General features: G+C 38.2%; 1 protein-coding gene across 1 annotated transcript in view; it reads left to right on the forward strand.

Moving 5' to 3' along the window:
* Positions 1 to 15,497, forward strand: part of CC2D2B (coiled-coil and C2 domain containing 2B) — a 63,436-nt gene that overhangs the window by 36,685 nt on the left and 11,254 nt on the right. Inside the window, exons 23-31 of the mRNA XM_081104364.1 lie at positions 1,161 to 1,289; positions 3,496 to 3,592; positions 5,156 to 5,254; positions 7,375 to 7,557; positions 7,731 to 7,928; positions 10,319 to 10,405; positions 12,092 to 12,205; positions 14,228 to 14,362; positions 14,745 to 14,867. Coding sequence (XP_080960490.1) covers positions 1,161 to 1,289; positions 3,496 to 3,592; positions 5,156 to 5,254; positions 7,375 to 7,557; positions 7,731 to 7,928; positions 10,319 to 10,405; positions 12,092 to 12,205; positions 14,228 to 14,362; positions 14,745 to 14,867 — 1,165 coding nt within the window. The remainder of the gene's footprint in view (positions 1 to 1,160; positions 1,290 to 3,495; positions 3,593 to 5,155; positions 5,255 to 7,374; positions 7,558 to 7,730; positions 7,929 to 10,318; positions 10,406 to 12,091; positions 12,206 to 14,227; positions 14,363 to 14,744; positions 14,868 to 15,497) is intronic.

The following is a 15,497-nucleotide window of genomic DNA, read 5'->3' on the forward strand; positions in this document are numbered from 1 at the left end:
TTTCCCCTAATCTTATATAATAAAAGCCTAATATGCTAAGTGTCCAGTCGTCCAGTTGGCTGTTCAGCCAATCAAAGCATAATATGCTAATGATATGCTAAGGCCGCTCAACTGCTCACTATGACATGCACTGGCCATCAGGGGGCAGATGCTCTGACCAGTAGGTTAACTTGCTGCTGGGGTCCGGCTGATCAGGACTGAGCGAGACAGGCCAGACTGGCCCTCCCGCAGTCCCTCCCCAGTCGGCCAACCTCCCGCATCTCCCCAGCCCCGATCATGTACCAGTGAGATCTCTCAGCTTGGCCTGCACCCTTTCACAATATGGGATCCTTGGGGGATGTCAGAGAGCTGGTTTTGGCTTGACAGCGGAAGGACCAGTCACTATGACACACACTGGCTACCAGGGGCAGACGCTTAATGCAGGAGCTGCCCCCTGGTGGTCAGTGTGCTCCTGCAAGGGGAGCACCACTCAGCCAGAAGCCAGGCTCACAGATGGTAAGTTCAGCGGTGGTGGCGGGAGCCTCTCCCACCTCTGAGGCAGCACTAAGGATGTCCAACTGATGGCTTAGGCCCACTCCCTAACTGTCACTCGGACATCCCCCAAAGGCTCTCGGACTGCAAGAGGGCGCAGGTCAGGCTGAGGGACCCTCCCCTCCTGAGTGCATGAATTTCATGCACCAGGCCTCTAATAAGCTATAAAATCTATAAAGCAAAGTTCCATTTATTTTTTTTGTTTATTCTCACCCGAGGAAATTTTTTCCATTGATTTTTTTTTTTAAGAGAGTAGAAGGAAGGGAAGGAGGGAGGAAGGAAGGGAGAGAGAGAGACCATTGTGGGAGAGAGACATTGATTGGTTGCCTTCTACACGCACTCTGACTGGGGATGGGGATTGAACCTGCAACCCAGGCATGTGTCCTTGACTGGGAATGGAACCTGAGACCCTCCATGTGTGGGCTGACACTCTAACCACCGAGCCATACTGGCTGTTTATCTTAGAAAAGTATCTATATTAAATAGGACCAATAAATGACTAGTAAGTGAATAATAGTTATCTGAAACACTAGAATAAGTAAGCCATCCAGTTTTCAACCAGCAACCAAGTAATTCCTTAGCTTTTTATCTTTTATCAACTATATAAAATATTACAAAAATCTAGTCAGTGTTTATTATGTATTTCAGGATACTGTACACCCTTTTGTGGAAGTTTCCTTTCAACACACTGTATACCAAACCAGTACTGCAAGTGGATCTCATCCATGCTGGAATGAGGAAATTAAAGTAGATTTTGTGTAAGTTGGAGTCTGTTTTTTCTTAGCTCCTAAAAAAAGAACAATAAATAATTATTTTTGAGCCATTTATTAAAAATAATGGTTGAGATAAGCTTTGCTTTTTAGGCTTTTAAATAATGAAATATCTCTTACATAGATATTAATATATATGATGTATATATAAATATAAGTTCTCAGGAAAAATGATAAAATGAAAACCTGTATATCTACCTTCCATCTTAAAAAGTAGATATTACCAATATTTTTGAAGGTTTCTCTATGCCAATTACTAATTATATCTTCCTTCTCTCCCTCCAGAGGTAAACACTATAAATTAGGTATTTATGCCTTGTGTCTGATATCTGCTTACCTGATCTTTCTTACTGTTTGAATGTGAAAAGGAGTATTAATTGAAAGGGAAATAAATATATTATATTGTATAATATTATGTTAAGTAATTAGTATATTAAAGTATATTTTGGTTTAAAAGTTTGTAAAGGTAAAATTTGGTTGTATGTGTAGAAATATTTGTGTATTAGACATTAGAGTTAGAAGAAATATACTGTATTAAATAAATAGATTTAGGATAACATGAAATAGTCAATAAGATAAACTTATATGTAAATGCTGTAGAGTAGTTGCATTCTTGAAATTATAGCAATGAAATAAGCCAAGAACACATTTAGAGCACAACAAGGTAGATCAGAGGGTTCAGCTAAGCCAAAGTCATTCAACTACCATTTTTCATTGCCTCGGATACTCCATTCTCTTCTCCACATGACATTTTAATGAATAAAAATCATGTACAAATGGGGTAGATAGTAATAATAAATAAATAGTAATTAGCTTTGTGAGATCTACTTTGGAGGAGAAATTGTGAAATTTGAGGAAAGTTTGAATAGAATACAAAATGCAAGATAGTGTAGGATTTGAGTGATTTAAAGGACATACTAAGTTGACACACTCCAAAGTGTCTTGAGGATGACAGTTATCATCTCTTCTGCTAATATCTTATATAATAAAAGGCTAATATGCAAATTGTCCCCTTGGGAGTTTGACCACTTGCTATGATGTGCACTGACCACCAGGGGGTGGTATGCAATGAAGGAATGCCCCATCAGCTCTGATCTCCGGTCACGCCTAGGGACCCTACCCATGCACCAATTTCGTGCACTGGGCCTCTAGTCGTATAATAAGTATGCATTGCCTTTTCTACCCTGTCTTAGACGTTGCAACATGAAAGGAAACTCTTGAAGGAGCAGGGTAAGGAAGTCAGCTTATCACTTAGAAATATAAGGAACATTCAACTTTAAAATTATTCTCTAAACTCAATGAACATTTTTCAGTTGTCAGTGTATCTGTAGGTCTCAGAAAGTTAATAAAAGCTATTGGAGATCCTTTGAAATAGTAGCTGTTTTCTTAAGCAACAAGCTTCAACAAATAATGTCAGTGGCAGTTGGTATAGTGAAAAGATCCTGGCCTTTGAGGCAGTTAATTGGGTTCAGATGAGGGCTCTGTCACTTGCTGATGACATTAGCTTGAGCAAGTTATTTAACTTCTCTGAGCTGTTAGAAGTTTGAGATTTGATGTACAGGCTGGAGCTGATAGTGAAAGTTCAGTGCTTGTGATATACTACATTATTCTTTCAGCTGCCTCCAAAAATTTCTCCAATCAAGTAAGCCATCCGCAGACAGTTTGAAAAATTAAATGCACCCCACTATCCCAGTTTCTGGTTGGAGAAAATAAATATGGGAAAGAGAATAAGCTTAGGAGAGAGAGAGAGAGAGAGAGAGAGAGAGAGAGAGAGAGAGAGAGTGAGAAGAGAGATCAGTTGCCTCCTGTACGTGCCCCAATTGGGGATCAAACCTGCGAACTTTTTGGTGTATGAGACAATGCTCCAACTGAGCCACCCCACCAGGGCTAGTTGGAAAATCTTAATGCACCATACTTCAGATGATTTGTTTGCAATGGATGCCTCTACTAGGAAGTCTTTCTGCTTGACATTTCAACATTTTTATTCTTCACTCAGTTACCTTAAGAGACAAAAAAGATAAATAACAAAGCATGTACTGGCTTTAATGAAAGATAGCAGATGTCTTAAAAGCACATAGTTTTTTCTTAGTTTACATGTTATAACAGAAAAGAACACAGGTGATTTAATAGTCCTTTATGAATAATGCTCTTATAAAATAAATTAAGCATCTAAATAAGTTTTTCTTATTTATAGCTCACCAGGACAAGATTATAGCTTCTCAAGTTTATCTAAAATAAAAGATAATATATATATCAACATTTTTGATGAAATGATTTTTGAAAAACATGAGGTAAAGTACAACAATTATAATTATGCTGAAATAATTCTAAGTTCTGACTGAATGAAGTCTAGTAACATATTTGTAAATTTGCTTTTATATGCAATATTTATTTCTAACATTTTCTAAAAAGCATTTGGAGCAGCTTGGAATAAAATCAGACATATGACAAGACAGTTCAAAAATAACAGATCACAAACCATATATAGAAGGAAAAGGGATAAATATAACAAGAATTTGGGAGAAGTAGATTTCTGCAATTGAACATTACATTAAAATGTGAGCTTCCTGGTAGCCAAGATAGAAAGATAAGCAAAAAATGGGTTGTATATTTTCCACCGTCTGATCAAAGAAAATATACTCCTATAAAAAATAGCAAGTGATTTCTAAAACCCTGTTCTCTTCAATCTGACATTAAAAGTAATGAATGTCTTCTTCATAGATATAAGAAAGTTCCTAACACTGTGCCTAGTACCATAGCAAGCTCTAAAATAAATGTTAATTTCCTTCCTACTGAAGTTGACACTAAAAGTATAAAGATGCATATCCATTATACCTTCTCTCTTGGGGCTCTGATTAAATACTTTAATATAAATGTCTAGCAAATTATATGGCAACACTATTGAAGGAGCAATTAATTCTACATGAAGGGATTGGGGATTAGGCTCAGAGAAGTTGAAGCAGATCTTGATGCAGTTCTTATCAAGATGCCAATGGCATATTTCACAGAACTAGAATTAATAGTCCAAAAGTTTATATGGAACCACAAAAGACCCAGAATAGCTACAGCAATCTTGAGAAAGAAGAACGAAGTTGGAGGAATCATGCTACCTGATATCAAATTGCACTACAAGGCCATAGTAATCAAAACAGCATGGTACTGGCATAAGAACAGACAGACAGTATAGATCAATGGAACAGAATAGAGAGCCCAGAAATAAACTCATGCCTTTTTGATCAATTAATATATGACAGCCCAGCCAGTGTGGCTCATTGGCTGAACACTGACCTATGAACCAGGAGGTGATGGTTTGATTCCCAGTCAGGGCATATACCTGGGTTTCGGGCTCAATCCCCAGTAGGGCATGTGCAGGAGGCAGCCAATCAATAATTCTCTCTCATCATTGATGTTTCTCTCCCTCTCCCTCTCCCTTCATCTCTGAATTCAACTTCAAGTTTAAAAACAGTCCCCTAGATTAAAGAGCAAGTACATGAGGGAATTGCAGCCTCCCATTCAGTATGAAGATGTTCACACCAATGCCAACCAGGATTGCTGCCTCCTGCGGGTCACCACCCTCAATTTTTTTATTTTCTTTAGTGAATTTTTGTTTAAGTTTGCTGCCCTGAGCATATCTACTATAATAAAAATATTGCATTAAAAATGTAAATAGCCACACATATGTCATAAACTCCACAACAGGTCATTATTTTGCTTTAATTTTTAAAGAATCAAAAAGTGAGAAGATCTTTTCTATTTATCCTTTGTTTTATTTTTAAAAGAAAGAGAATAATTTTTATACTTACAAGTTTTTGAATTATTCATCACATGATATAAAATATTATTTATTTTAACAGGATCACTGTTTCAGGAGCTGCAGTGGTCATTCATATGTAAGAAAGAATTGGCTTGGATCCATTGTCTTCCCTTTCTCTGCTCTTCTGCAACAATCTGAGGTAATAGAAAATGATAGTTTGCTGATTTTCTAAGTTTTTACCTCTCGCCAATAGAAACATTTACTGATGGGGGGTGGGGAGTGGGAATCACATTCTGTGATTGGCAGGTTGTTTGATCAGTTAAAGTGATCTTGTATTTGAGAGCCATTGGGGTGTTGGGGTGTGTGAAAGTTTTAACTGTCTCTAGAACAGAAGACACAAATTTATTTCTTAAAGCTTTAAAGAGTGTATTGATAAAGACTGGGACAGCTAGCCTTAGGTCTTAAAGCAACATTTATGTTTGCATGTAATAGTTTTATAGGACCAGATTCACAGATGTTCTGATCAGTGCTGCTGCTTTGTAAGCATGGGTTCCAGGAGCTTCAGCTCCTCAGCATTGTGTATCATTAATGGTGAGACTGATGCTTGGTAGGTGTGTCTGTTATATTCCCAGAGGGCCCTGCTGCTGGATTATGTAGCAAGAATATGCCTACCTGACCAGCAAAATATAAAAATTCCAGCCTAAACTCTGTTTGGAGCTCTGTTACTTACTTACAGAGCTATGCCATATATAGAAGATTCAGAAATGATTTCTCTGTCTTAGTGGAGTTCACTGTCTATAGAAGAAAACTCACGTTTCAGTACAACCTGATACTGCTGTAGGGCTTTGGTAGGGGCATGAGATAGATGCAATGAGACAGTAGGGAGCACCTTGCTCTTTCTGGTTTGGAGCAGGAAGAAGGGGTTGTTCAGAGGGGTCGGGTGGGTAAGAGGGGAATGAGGAGGAGAATGAAAGATCAGGGAAGTATTTACAGAGGAAATAACTTTTGAAGTGAGTCCTAAAAATGAGTTTGTCAAGCAAACAAGGGCATTTGACTCAAGGATTTCTATGTGTATTAATGATGTGTGATCCTATGCCACAGAAAACCTAACAGTGGCTGATGTAACGGGTCTGTTTATTTCGCCCAAAAAAAAGTCTAGGTGTCAGAGCAGCAGCTCAAGAATCCAAGTTGCTTTTGTGTTTCTGTTCCACTGTCCTTATCATGTGGCTTGCATCCTTATAACTGCAGATCGTTCACTGCACCTCCAGCCTCATATTCATGATGCAGACAGGAGTCAGGGTGAAGCACGAAGTGGCAGTGCCCGTATTAGTAAAACAGACACTTCATCAGAAAATCCTGGCAGACTTCTTTATTTTGTTGATGCGACTTGACCAGTTGTCATGTTGCCACCTAGAAACTGTTGGTAAGAAAGGAGAAGAGAATGGATGTTAGGGAGGAGAGTAGAAATGTCTGCATAATATGAGGGAGCATGCTGCAAATTTATGCTGCAGATAAAGAGCAACAGAGATTTAAGTTATTGGGAGGAACATGGCTTCCTACACTCATAAATCCCTGCAGATGTTTCTCAGTCTCAGGTCAGACTCCAGGATAGACAGGTGGTTCACAATGTGAGCTTCAAAGGTGGACAAACCTGAGTTGTATTCCTGGCTCTATTACTCATCAGTTGTGTTGTGATCTTACATAAGTGACGTAAATTCTTTGGGCCTCAGTTTCCTTATCTACAAAATAGAGAGAAGAGCTATATCTATCTCATTGAATGATGTCATCTATATCAAACACTTGGCACAGTGCCTTGCACATAGTCAATAACTATTAACTATAATTATTAGTTACTATGATTGTAAATTAGCTCCTCTACACACACACGCACACACACACACACACACACACACACACACACACACACACACACCCTCCTCCTGTGGATCTATAGGTTTTTTCTCTTTCTAGACCCAATGAAAAATGTAACATTGTCTTTTAGCATTTTCTCTGAGCCTGAATTAGATTTTTTTAGAGTTTTTAATACTCTGATACAGTAACTTCCTCATTTCATCCCTTTCTTACTCCTGCCCTCTTTTCATAGTACATACTAGACTGGGACTCAGAATGTCACGGGTGTCCGTGAACAGATCGCCATGGAGAACCTGATCATCCTTGTACAAGTACATATTAGTAGAACCAGCACAGACCCATGCAAGCCTGTTTCCTCCTCTGGAGAAGACTGAGCTGGGCTATAGTATATTTGACTGGTGTTTATTTTCATCATGCAGAATCTATTATATTGATATATCCTTTCAGATTAATGGAACATTCCAAGTAAACATTCCACCAGTTTTGCTTGGGTATACTTGGAGTAAGACTTCTACATCTCCTAAAGAAGATCATAATGGGCAGAATTTAAAAGAATGTACCTTTTTAAATATTTTTGCTACCATTGAACCTCAAATATCATATGTCACCTGTAATCCAGAACTAGACAAGGTATGTTTTACTTTGAATTATTTTTATATATACTATCAAAGAAGTGTAAAGTATTTTGAAAACCAATAACAATAATTTCAAAGCTAGCAAAAAAACAAATATTGGTTCTTAATATTTCCCTGTGGGAACAATATGTATGGTACAATACTGAAATATTTTAAACTTGATTTTAGTTTTCAGATCAAGTAGATGTTTTGGAGAGAGCACACATTTTTGCAAAAAATTGTAAGGCAGTATTTCCCAACCGAAGAATCACAACAACTGTTTTTAATCATGACGGGATACAAATCTTAGTAACAAGATATATCAAGGTATTAAATCCACCTCAACAACTCCTGGATATATTTCTTCGTGATTCCAGTGCAACACTTGTAAGTTATATTTATTTTAGTTATATTTATTTTATTAAGATATAAATCACGTACCATATAATTAACCCATCTAAAGTGTTCAATTCAATGATTTTTAGTATCTTCCCAGAATTGTGCAACCATCTCCAGAGTAAATTTTAGGCATTTTTATCACTCCAAATTTATATTTTTAAACTTGTTTATTTTTTAATATTAATTTTTAGGATAAGTTTGTTACTAAAATTGTTTTGCCTTCAAAGACAGTTTCAGCCCAGCCATTATGGTTCAGTGGTTGAGCATCGACCTGTGAACCAGGAGTCAATTCCTGGTCAGGGCACATGTCCGGGTTGCAGGCTCGATTCCCAGTGTGCAGTGTGTAGGAGGCAGCCAATTAATGATTCTCTCACATCATTGATGTTTCTCTCTCTCCCTCTCCCTTTCTTTCTGAAATCAATAAAAATGTATGTAAAAAAAGAACAACACAAAAACCCCATCTATGTTGCAATGTGTCCTCCTGAGCTCCAGATGGAAGACCTCTCTGCCCCCCCTTTATTTCTGCCCACTTGGACTAGAGGGGCACTTTTGCTACACCACTTCACGTGACCATACTGGCTTCACAACTTTCCTATCAAACTTGGAAAAATGACACAAAAATTTTTTTGACTTCGAGGCAAAATAAAAAGTTATGTACCGAAAGGGATCGTGTTCTTCTAAGGATTGCTTCTCATTGTTTGTGGGAATGAAGAAAACTATATTATTCTATATAAACTGTGAACATAACACTTTCCACCCCACCCCCTTGTGACTTATGCCCATCTGTTTACCAGCTGACAAAAGAGAAATATATTCAACATTTAATTTTATATAAAATGAGGATTTATTCATTATAGATGTGAAAGAGGATATAGCTTCTTCCACTTTGAGAAAGGAAAATAAGAAGTCAGAAGTATAAGTCTCCCCTTTAAGAAAAAAGTAAGCTTTGATTAAAAGGCATGTATGAAAAATCACACCTTTTGTTTATTCTGGTTGGATTGAGTCAATTGGCTCTTCACAGAATATTTATTTGACCAGTATAAAACTCCCTTAGCTGGACTCTGTAAGCTAAAATAAAATTTCTAATTTAGGTTGCCTTTTATTACACTCTGCTTTCCCATCCTGAGTTTCTTCCTACCTATGTTTCCTGACACCCAAAGTCCAAAGAGTGCTCTTAGATTTACTGCAAAGACAATATTTGTGTATGCTTTTATTTATTTATTTTTGTTAATCCTTACTCAAGGATATTTTTTCCATGGATTTTTAGGAGGATGGGAGGGGTAGAGACAGAGAGAAACATCATTGTGAGAGAGACACATTGATTGGTTGCCTCTCCTGCATGTGCCCCTTCCAGGGCCGGGGATGGAGCCTGCAACCCAGGTATGTGCACTTGACTGGAATCAAACCAGAACCCTTCAGTCCTTGGGGCCAACGCTCTAACCAAAGAAAGAGCACTGCTAGGGCATTTGTGTATATTTTTTAAAATATGTAAATCCTAGCTCCTTTGCTTGTCACAGACTATGAACCATTAGGGTATAGGAGGTGATAATAGATCATAAATGGTGGCTATTGTAAATTAATGAAAATGTTAGTGAATTTCCTCTGTTAACTCGTTATTTATTTGTATCTTTTTCTCCTCTACGACTTTAAAAGCCTGAATCCTTGTCTCTCTAGTCCGGGCGGGGTGGGGGAATAATTAACAGTATAATTTCTGTTGCTTGAGAAAGCAGACTATGCCAATATCTTCCTGCTACAGCAGTTCGTAACAGCTTATATTAATTAAAATAATTCTGATTTTGAACCTGAAAGCAAATCAAACTTATGCTATTCTTCAGCATATTTTTTCAGTTTTAACAGTTACATTCTAAAGTATATATGTAATGTATCATGTTTAAAATTGTAAGAATTTATTACAGTGTAATGCAATGGTTAACAGGCACACTCTGGAGTCAGGCCAATTTGGGCTTATTCCTAGAGACCCCATATATAATGTTAGCTGTGTGACTCTGAGCAAGTTACCCTAGCCCAGGCGTGGGCAAACTACGGCCCGCGGGCCGGATCCGGCCCGTTTGAAATGAATAAAACTATTCCAAAAAAAAGACCGTACCCTTTTATGTAATGATGTTTACTTTGAATTTATATTAGTTCACACAAACACTCCATCCATGCTTTTGTTCTGGCCCTCCGGTCCAGTTTAAGAACCCATTGTGGCCCTCAAGTAAAAAAGTTTGCCCACCCCTGCCCTAGCCTCTTCTGTAAAACAAAAATAATAATAGCATTTATTTCATAAAATATACTAAATGTAATGATAATGCATAGAAAGCATTATGATGGGCATATAGTATGCACTCAGTAAATGTTATTTAATATTATTCTAGGACCTCATTGCTCATTTTGTATCTTTGATTCCTCTTATGCCTGACCTGGATGAAAATGATGGTTTTGATATATGGATGACATCAGAGGTAACAAATGACATTTTATAATTAAAATTTATAGTATTCCTTATTTATTTTTCTCTTAAAGAAACCTGTTTATTATAATGTAGTATTTTGCCTTATGAAATTTGAAATCATTTGATAATTTAATAAATAATTTTCAGTTCTAGTAACAACTTATAGAAATAATTCTGAAAAACCAAAAATCTTACTCAATGTTACAAGTGGTAGCTCATGAATATTTTGATTGAATTGAAATTTCTGGAGTACAATATTATGACAGTCTCCAGAGATAAATATGGCTTGTCACTATGGATCCTGATGTCTAGGGCAAATGCCACTACTTCCCAGGTTTCCCAGTCTCCCCACATCTGAATGAAGAGCTTGCATAGCAATGCTCTTTCTTAGCACCTGGATTAAAGTTCTCTTTAGATTGCTCGCCAACTAAAATACAAGCACCATGCAATTTTGGGGGTGTATTTATACTAAAATACTTGTTTATCTGAAATTCAACTTTAGAGTTGGGCTTTCTATTTTCCCCTCAAAATCTGGCAACCTTAGTTAGAGCACTTCTTCTATTCCATCTTAGATAATATTTAGTTGCTCTTAGATTGACCCAGCACCCATACTCTGTACATATACATCCCAAGGTAATCTCCTTGAATTAACAAGAAGACTTTATTCTTATTTATTTTTATATTTATCATTTATACACTGCTTTCAATTTCACAAGCATTCCATAAGTATTTTAAGTGGAAAATATTAATACAATGGGAGCCTAAGAGAGAGGCACTTTCCATCTGGAACTGATAGTCCTAGAACGTACCTAGAATGTTTTAGGGCAGGGGTCCTCAAACTACGGCCCGCAGGCCACATGCGGCCCACCGAAAACATTTGTGTTTTTACTTCAAAATGAGATATGTGCAGTGTGCATAGGAATTTGTTCATAGTTTTTTTTTAAAACTATAGTCTGGCCCTCCAATGGTCTGAGGGACAGTGAACTGGCCCCCTGTTTAAAAAGTTCGAGGACCCCTGTTTTAGGTGCTAGATTTGAGCTGAATTTGATTTAGGGGGCACAGGGTTAACTTCATAGGTAGGTTACTCTGTCTTTGGCTTGGTGATAACCAGGGAGACATGAGCATGTGGTCCTAGTGATTCAGTGATTCCAACCTGGTAGAACTCAAAGAGTTGTCATTAACTCGACTCTTCTGAGACTCTTTGAACTAATCAGAATGTGTTCAGGGATATTATGGTCCTGAAGAACATTGAAAGAGAGCCTCTAATATAACTAAAAATAACTATTCAAGCAAATACTACCAAATGCTCCTTGCCCCTATGTTCCAAGTTAACATTCTCTCCTCCTAATGCCCTAGCAGTGGTCGGCAAACTGCGGCTCGCGAGCCACATGCGGCTCTTTGGCCCCTTGAGTGTGGCTCTTCCACAAAATACCGACTTCTGTGCATGGGCCACGAAATTTCACTTGCATTGTACGTGCGTGCCCGCACGTGGTATTTTGTGGAAGAGCCACACCCAAGGGGCCAAAGAGCCGCATGTGGCTCGCGAGCCGCAGTTTGCCGACCAGGACCCTAGTGTTTTATCAGGCAAATGGTGCCGGAACTTTCAGCTTTGCAGTGGTCCTAGTATTAATTGCATTACTCAGCCTTCTCTCCCTCACCTTTTGTTGTTGTTCTTGTTACTTTCGTTTTGCCTCAGCGCTGCATCAGTTTGGCTGTTGGGAGTAAGGAGGAGCATGCCATACTTCTCTGCAATTTCTTTTTGTATTTCGGAAAGAAGGCTTTGGTCCTCCTGGGAACCTCCATTTTAGAAGTAAGTGCTGGAGTTAATATTTAAATAGTGTAAGTAAAAAGAATCAGCTATAAGCTGCAAGTTTAAAAGACGACAGCCTCAGGTTTCCATCTTTTCACAAGCTAATTAAGGAATTTTGTGGGCAAGCAATTATTTAGTTAAGAGGATAACATTGGTTCATCAAAAGTTCTACAGTGTAAAGCAGGGGTCCTCAAACTTTTTAAACAGGGGGCCAGTTCACTGTCCCTCAGACCATTGGAGGGCCGGACTATAGTTTAAAAAAAAACTATGAACAAATTCCTACGCACACTGCACATATCTTATTTTGAAGTAAAAAAACAAAACGGGAACAAATACAATATTTGTATTTGCATGTGGCCCGCAGGGCCGTAGTTTGAGGACCCCTGGTGTAAAGGATGACTTCCTTTTGTTTTTCTTCTCTCATAATAGTTCTACTTCATGGGGTTACTAGAAATATTAAATCACATAGTAAATATGTAGCACTGGGAGAGCACTTACTCATGGTGAGTGCTCAGTAGCGGTGGTGGCGGTGATGTAGCAATAGTTACAGTAGTAGTTGTAGTGGTTGTTAACCACTGTCACCACCATTGTCTTCAGATGTTTCTAATATTATATTTTAAGACCCTTAAGAAATACATCTCCCTATTCTCCATTGCTCAGTTTTTACTTGTACAAATGGGCCAGAAATTCATGTTCATATCTGAAATTTTTACAACTTAATTATATACTGCATTCATACCTCCAGAAAGCTGTCTTCATTCTGTTTCTACTTCAAGCTGAATATATTCATCAGTGTCAAAATTTCCAGTCTTGTTTTATGGTTGTTGGTTTTGTTTTGTTTTTTTCATGATCACATATTTCTCTATATTCCCTTGACAGCTTATTTCTGTGTCACGATTATGTTAGCTAAAAGCCTATGGTTAATTTCCCCATATGTTCCTGTTGTTGCTCTAAGTGCCGCTAGATGGCAACAAACAATAAACAGTATTTCAACCAATGATTGCTTTTAGACCTGAGTCAATATCCTGGGTGGCACCCCTCGGCTCTGTGGTTGAGGTGAAGCCTCCTCTTCACTGTAAAGGAGACGCACACAGTCATAAAGAACAAGAGCTTTGAAGTCAAGGAAACAAGGCTATACAGTGCAGTGTTAAGAGTATGGGTTTGGGGGGCTGGTCAGAGAGGGTTTTAAAACCCAGTAATGCCATTTACTAAGTGTGAGATCTCATCCTTTGCTACTTTCTGAGGTTCAGTTATCTCTTCCCAAAACAGGAATAATACCAGTACCGTTCCCCTAGACAAGCTCCTTAACCTCTGATTTTTTATCTGAAAAATAGTATAATAATCATCCCTACCTCACAGAATTTGGAGTGAATCAAAACAAGAAAATTAGTGTTAATGCTGAGTAGATTATTTGATGCACACAAATACTCAATAAATGGCAAATAGTCATTATTATTACCTGAAATTTTTATTCTTTGCTAAGAAAGATTTTCACTTCAAAAGGTATGTGCAGAGAAATATCATAACATAATGACTTTTATTCTTCGAATGGTTTCCTGATCTTGTTCTCAAAATTAATTTAATGGCTTTTTTCCTTCACTTGGCTTTTTCAGAGCCTTAGGCCAGTTTCTATTCCCTGACTCTGCTTGGTGCCCACCCCTAGACTGCTAAGTATATTCTGCTCAAAGCAGGGCTGGTTCATACGGCACCATCATGTGAATTAGACAACAGTGTCCCAACCCCCATATACTTTCGGACCAGCTGTTGGGAAATTGCTGTGAGGGAACTCCTGCAGGACCATACAGGGCAGCACTGGCTCAGAAATCCTGTCATTTGCATCCTCATGCCAGCCTGGGCCTAAGGATTTTTGGAGCTCTGGCTTCTTTCCTTTCCAAAAAATTGTAAAGGCCCTGGAAAACGCTTTCAGAAATCAACAAGGTCACATGCTTTCATAGTAATTTTAACATTATAAAGTATGTTAATTACTCAACCAAATGACTTTACCTTCTTTTCCTCATACAGGGGCGTGTAGCTTATGTATTAACTCATGAAACTGATGAATATTTGCTTTGGAATCCATTAACTGGTCAATGTCATAGGCAATTTGACCCATTTTGTCCTTTACAAAGTGTAGACTGTTTGTTTGATGATGGAAATGTAAGTAATGGGGAGAAATCTTACTTTGAGCTATCTCCTTGAGTCAAATCAGTGATCCTCCACCCTGGCTATCCATTGGAATCATGTGAAGAACTTTGAAAATATATAAAAGTTTAATTACAATCCCTGGGTTGTGGGGCCAAGAAAATATTTTATCCCTAAAGCTCCCACCCTATAATTCTGTAGTGCCTCCACTGTTGAGAACCAGTGAGCAGTCTAATGCTCATGTAAGCCTGGCATGTCTTTAACTTCTACCTCAGAACCTCCCTTGGCTTCTGCCACTTCATTGGGTAGCAGGACTGTAAAATTTTGCTTCACCTAACCAGCCATGGGCTTTGGGCTCCCAGGGGTCTGTGCTGATTTTATGTTAATGTTTTAATAGGTCTGGTTTAATATTCAACAAAATAGTACACCAATGGCTGTATATTTTGACTATTCAAAGGAAAGTTTCTGGAAACAGCTGCTTCCAAAAAATTTGCAAGGGACACAAGTACAAAGCATACAGGTAAACATATTTTTCCAGGTGTGCCAGTATCAAAGTTACCCTTGGTTCTAATCTTTACTAGTTGTGACAGCTCTTGTTATGTTTATATAGCTGATTGTTTATTGACTCATTTGGCAGTATTAATAAAATCTAGTTTTCCCTGCCATCCATCTTGAAAAAATGGGGAAGGAAAGTGGCAGACTCACTGTCTGAGTCTTGGAGGCAGACCAAAGCACAGACCTAAGTTCAGGAACTGACTCAATCACCGGATGGGTCAGCCAGTACACCTGTGACATATCCAGTATCCCTTTATACTCAGTATCCCAAAGTCCATCTCTACAGCTGTTTGAGGGTTGAGGGTCATGGTATGGCAGGCTGCAGGCAAGTGAAAAATCCAAAAACTACGAGTTACGAGCCCAGGGGGAGAGGGGGAAGATGAGATAAAGAGCAATAGGCAGAAGACATTTTATAGAAGCAGAAACTTGAATGCTGTCTCTACCTTGCCCATAACCAGGGAAATACAATTTAAAACATGCATAAATTTGACAAAAATATTTTTAAGTGTGACCATACCAAGTGCTGGCAAAGAGACAGAGAAGTGGTGCGAGCATACATTACCCCAAGCAGTTTAGAAAGCATTGTGATATCTGT

The sequence above is a fragment of the Myotis nattereri genome, assembly GCF_964212035.1.
Source record: "Myotis nattereri genome assembly, chromosome: 13".
Lineage (NCBI taxonomy): Eukaryota > Metazoa > Chordata > Mammalia > Chiroptera > Vespertilionidae > Myotis > Myotis nattereri.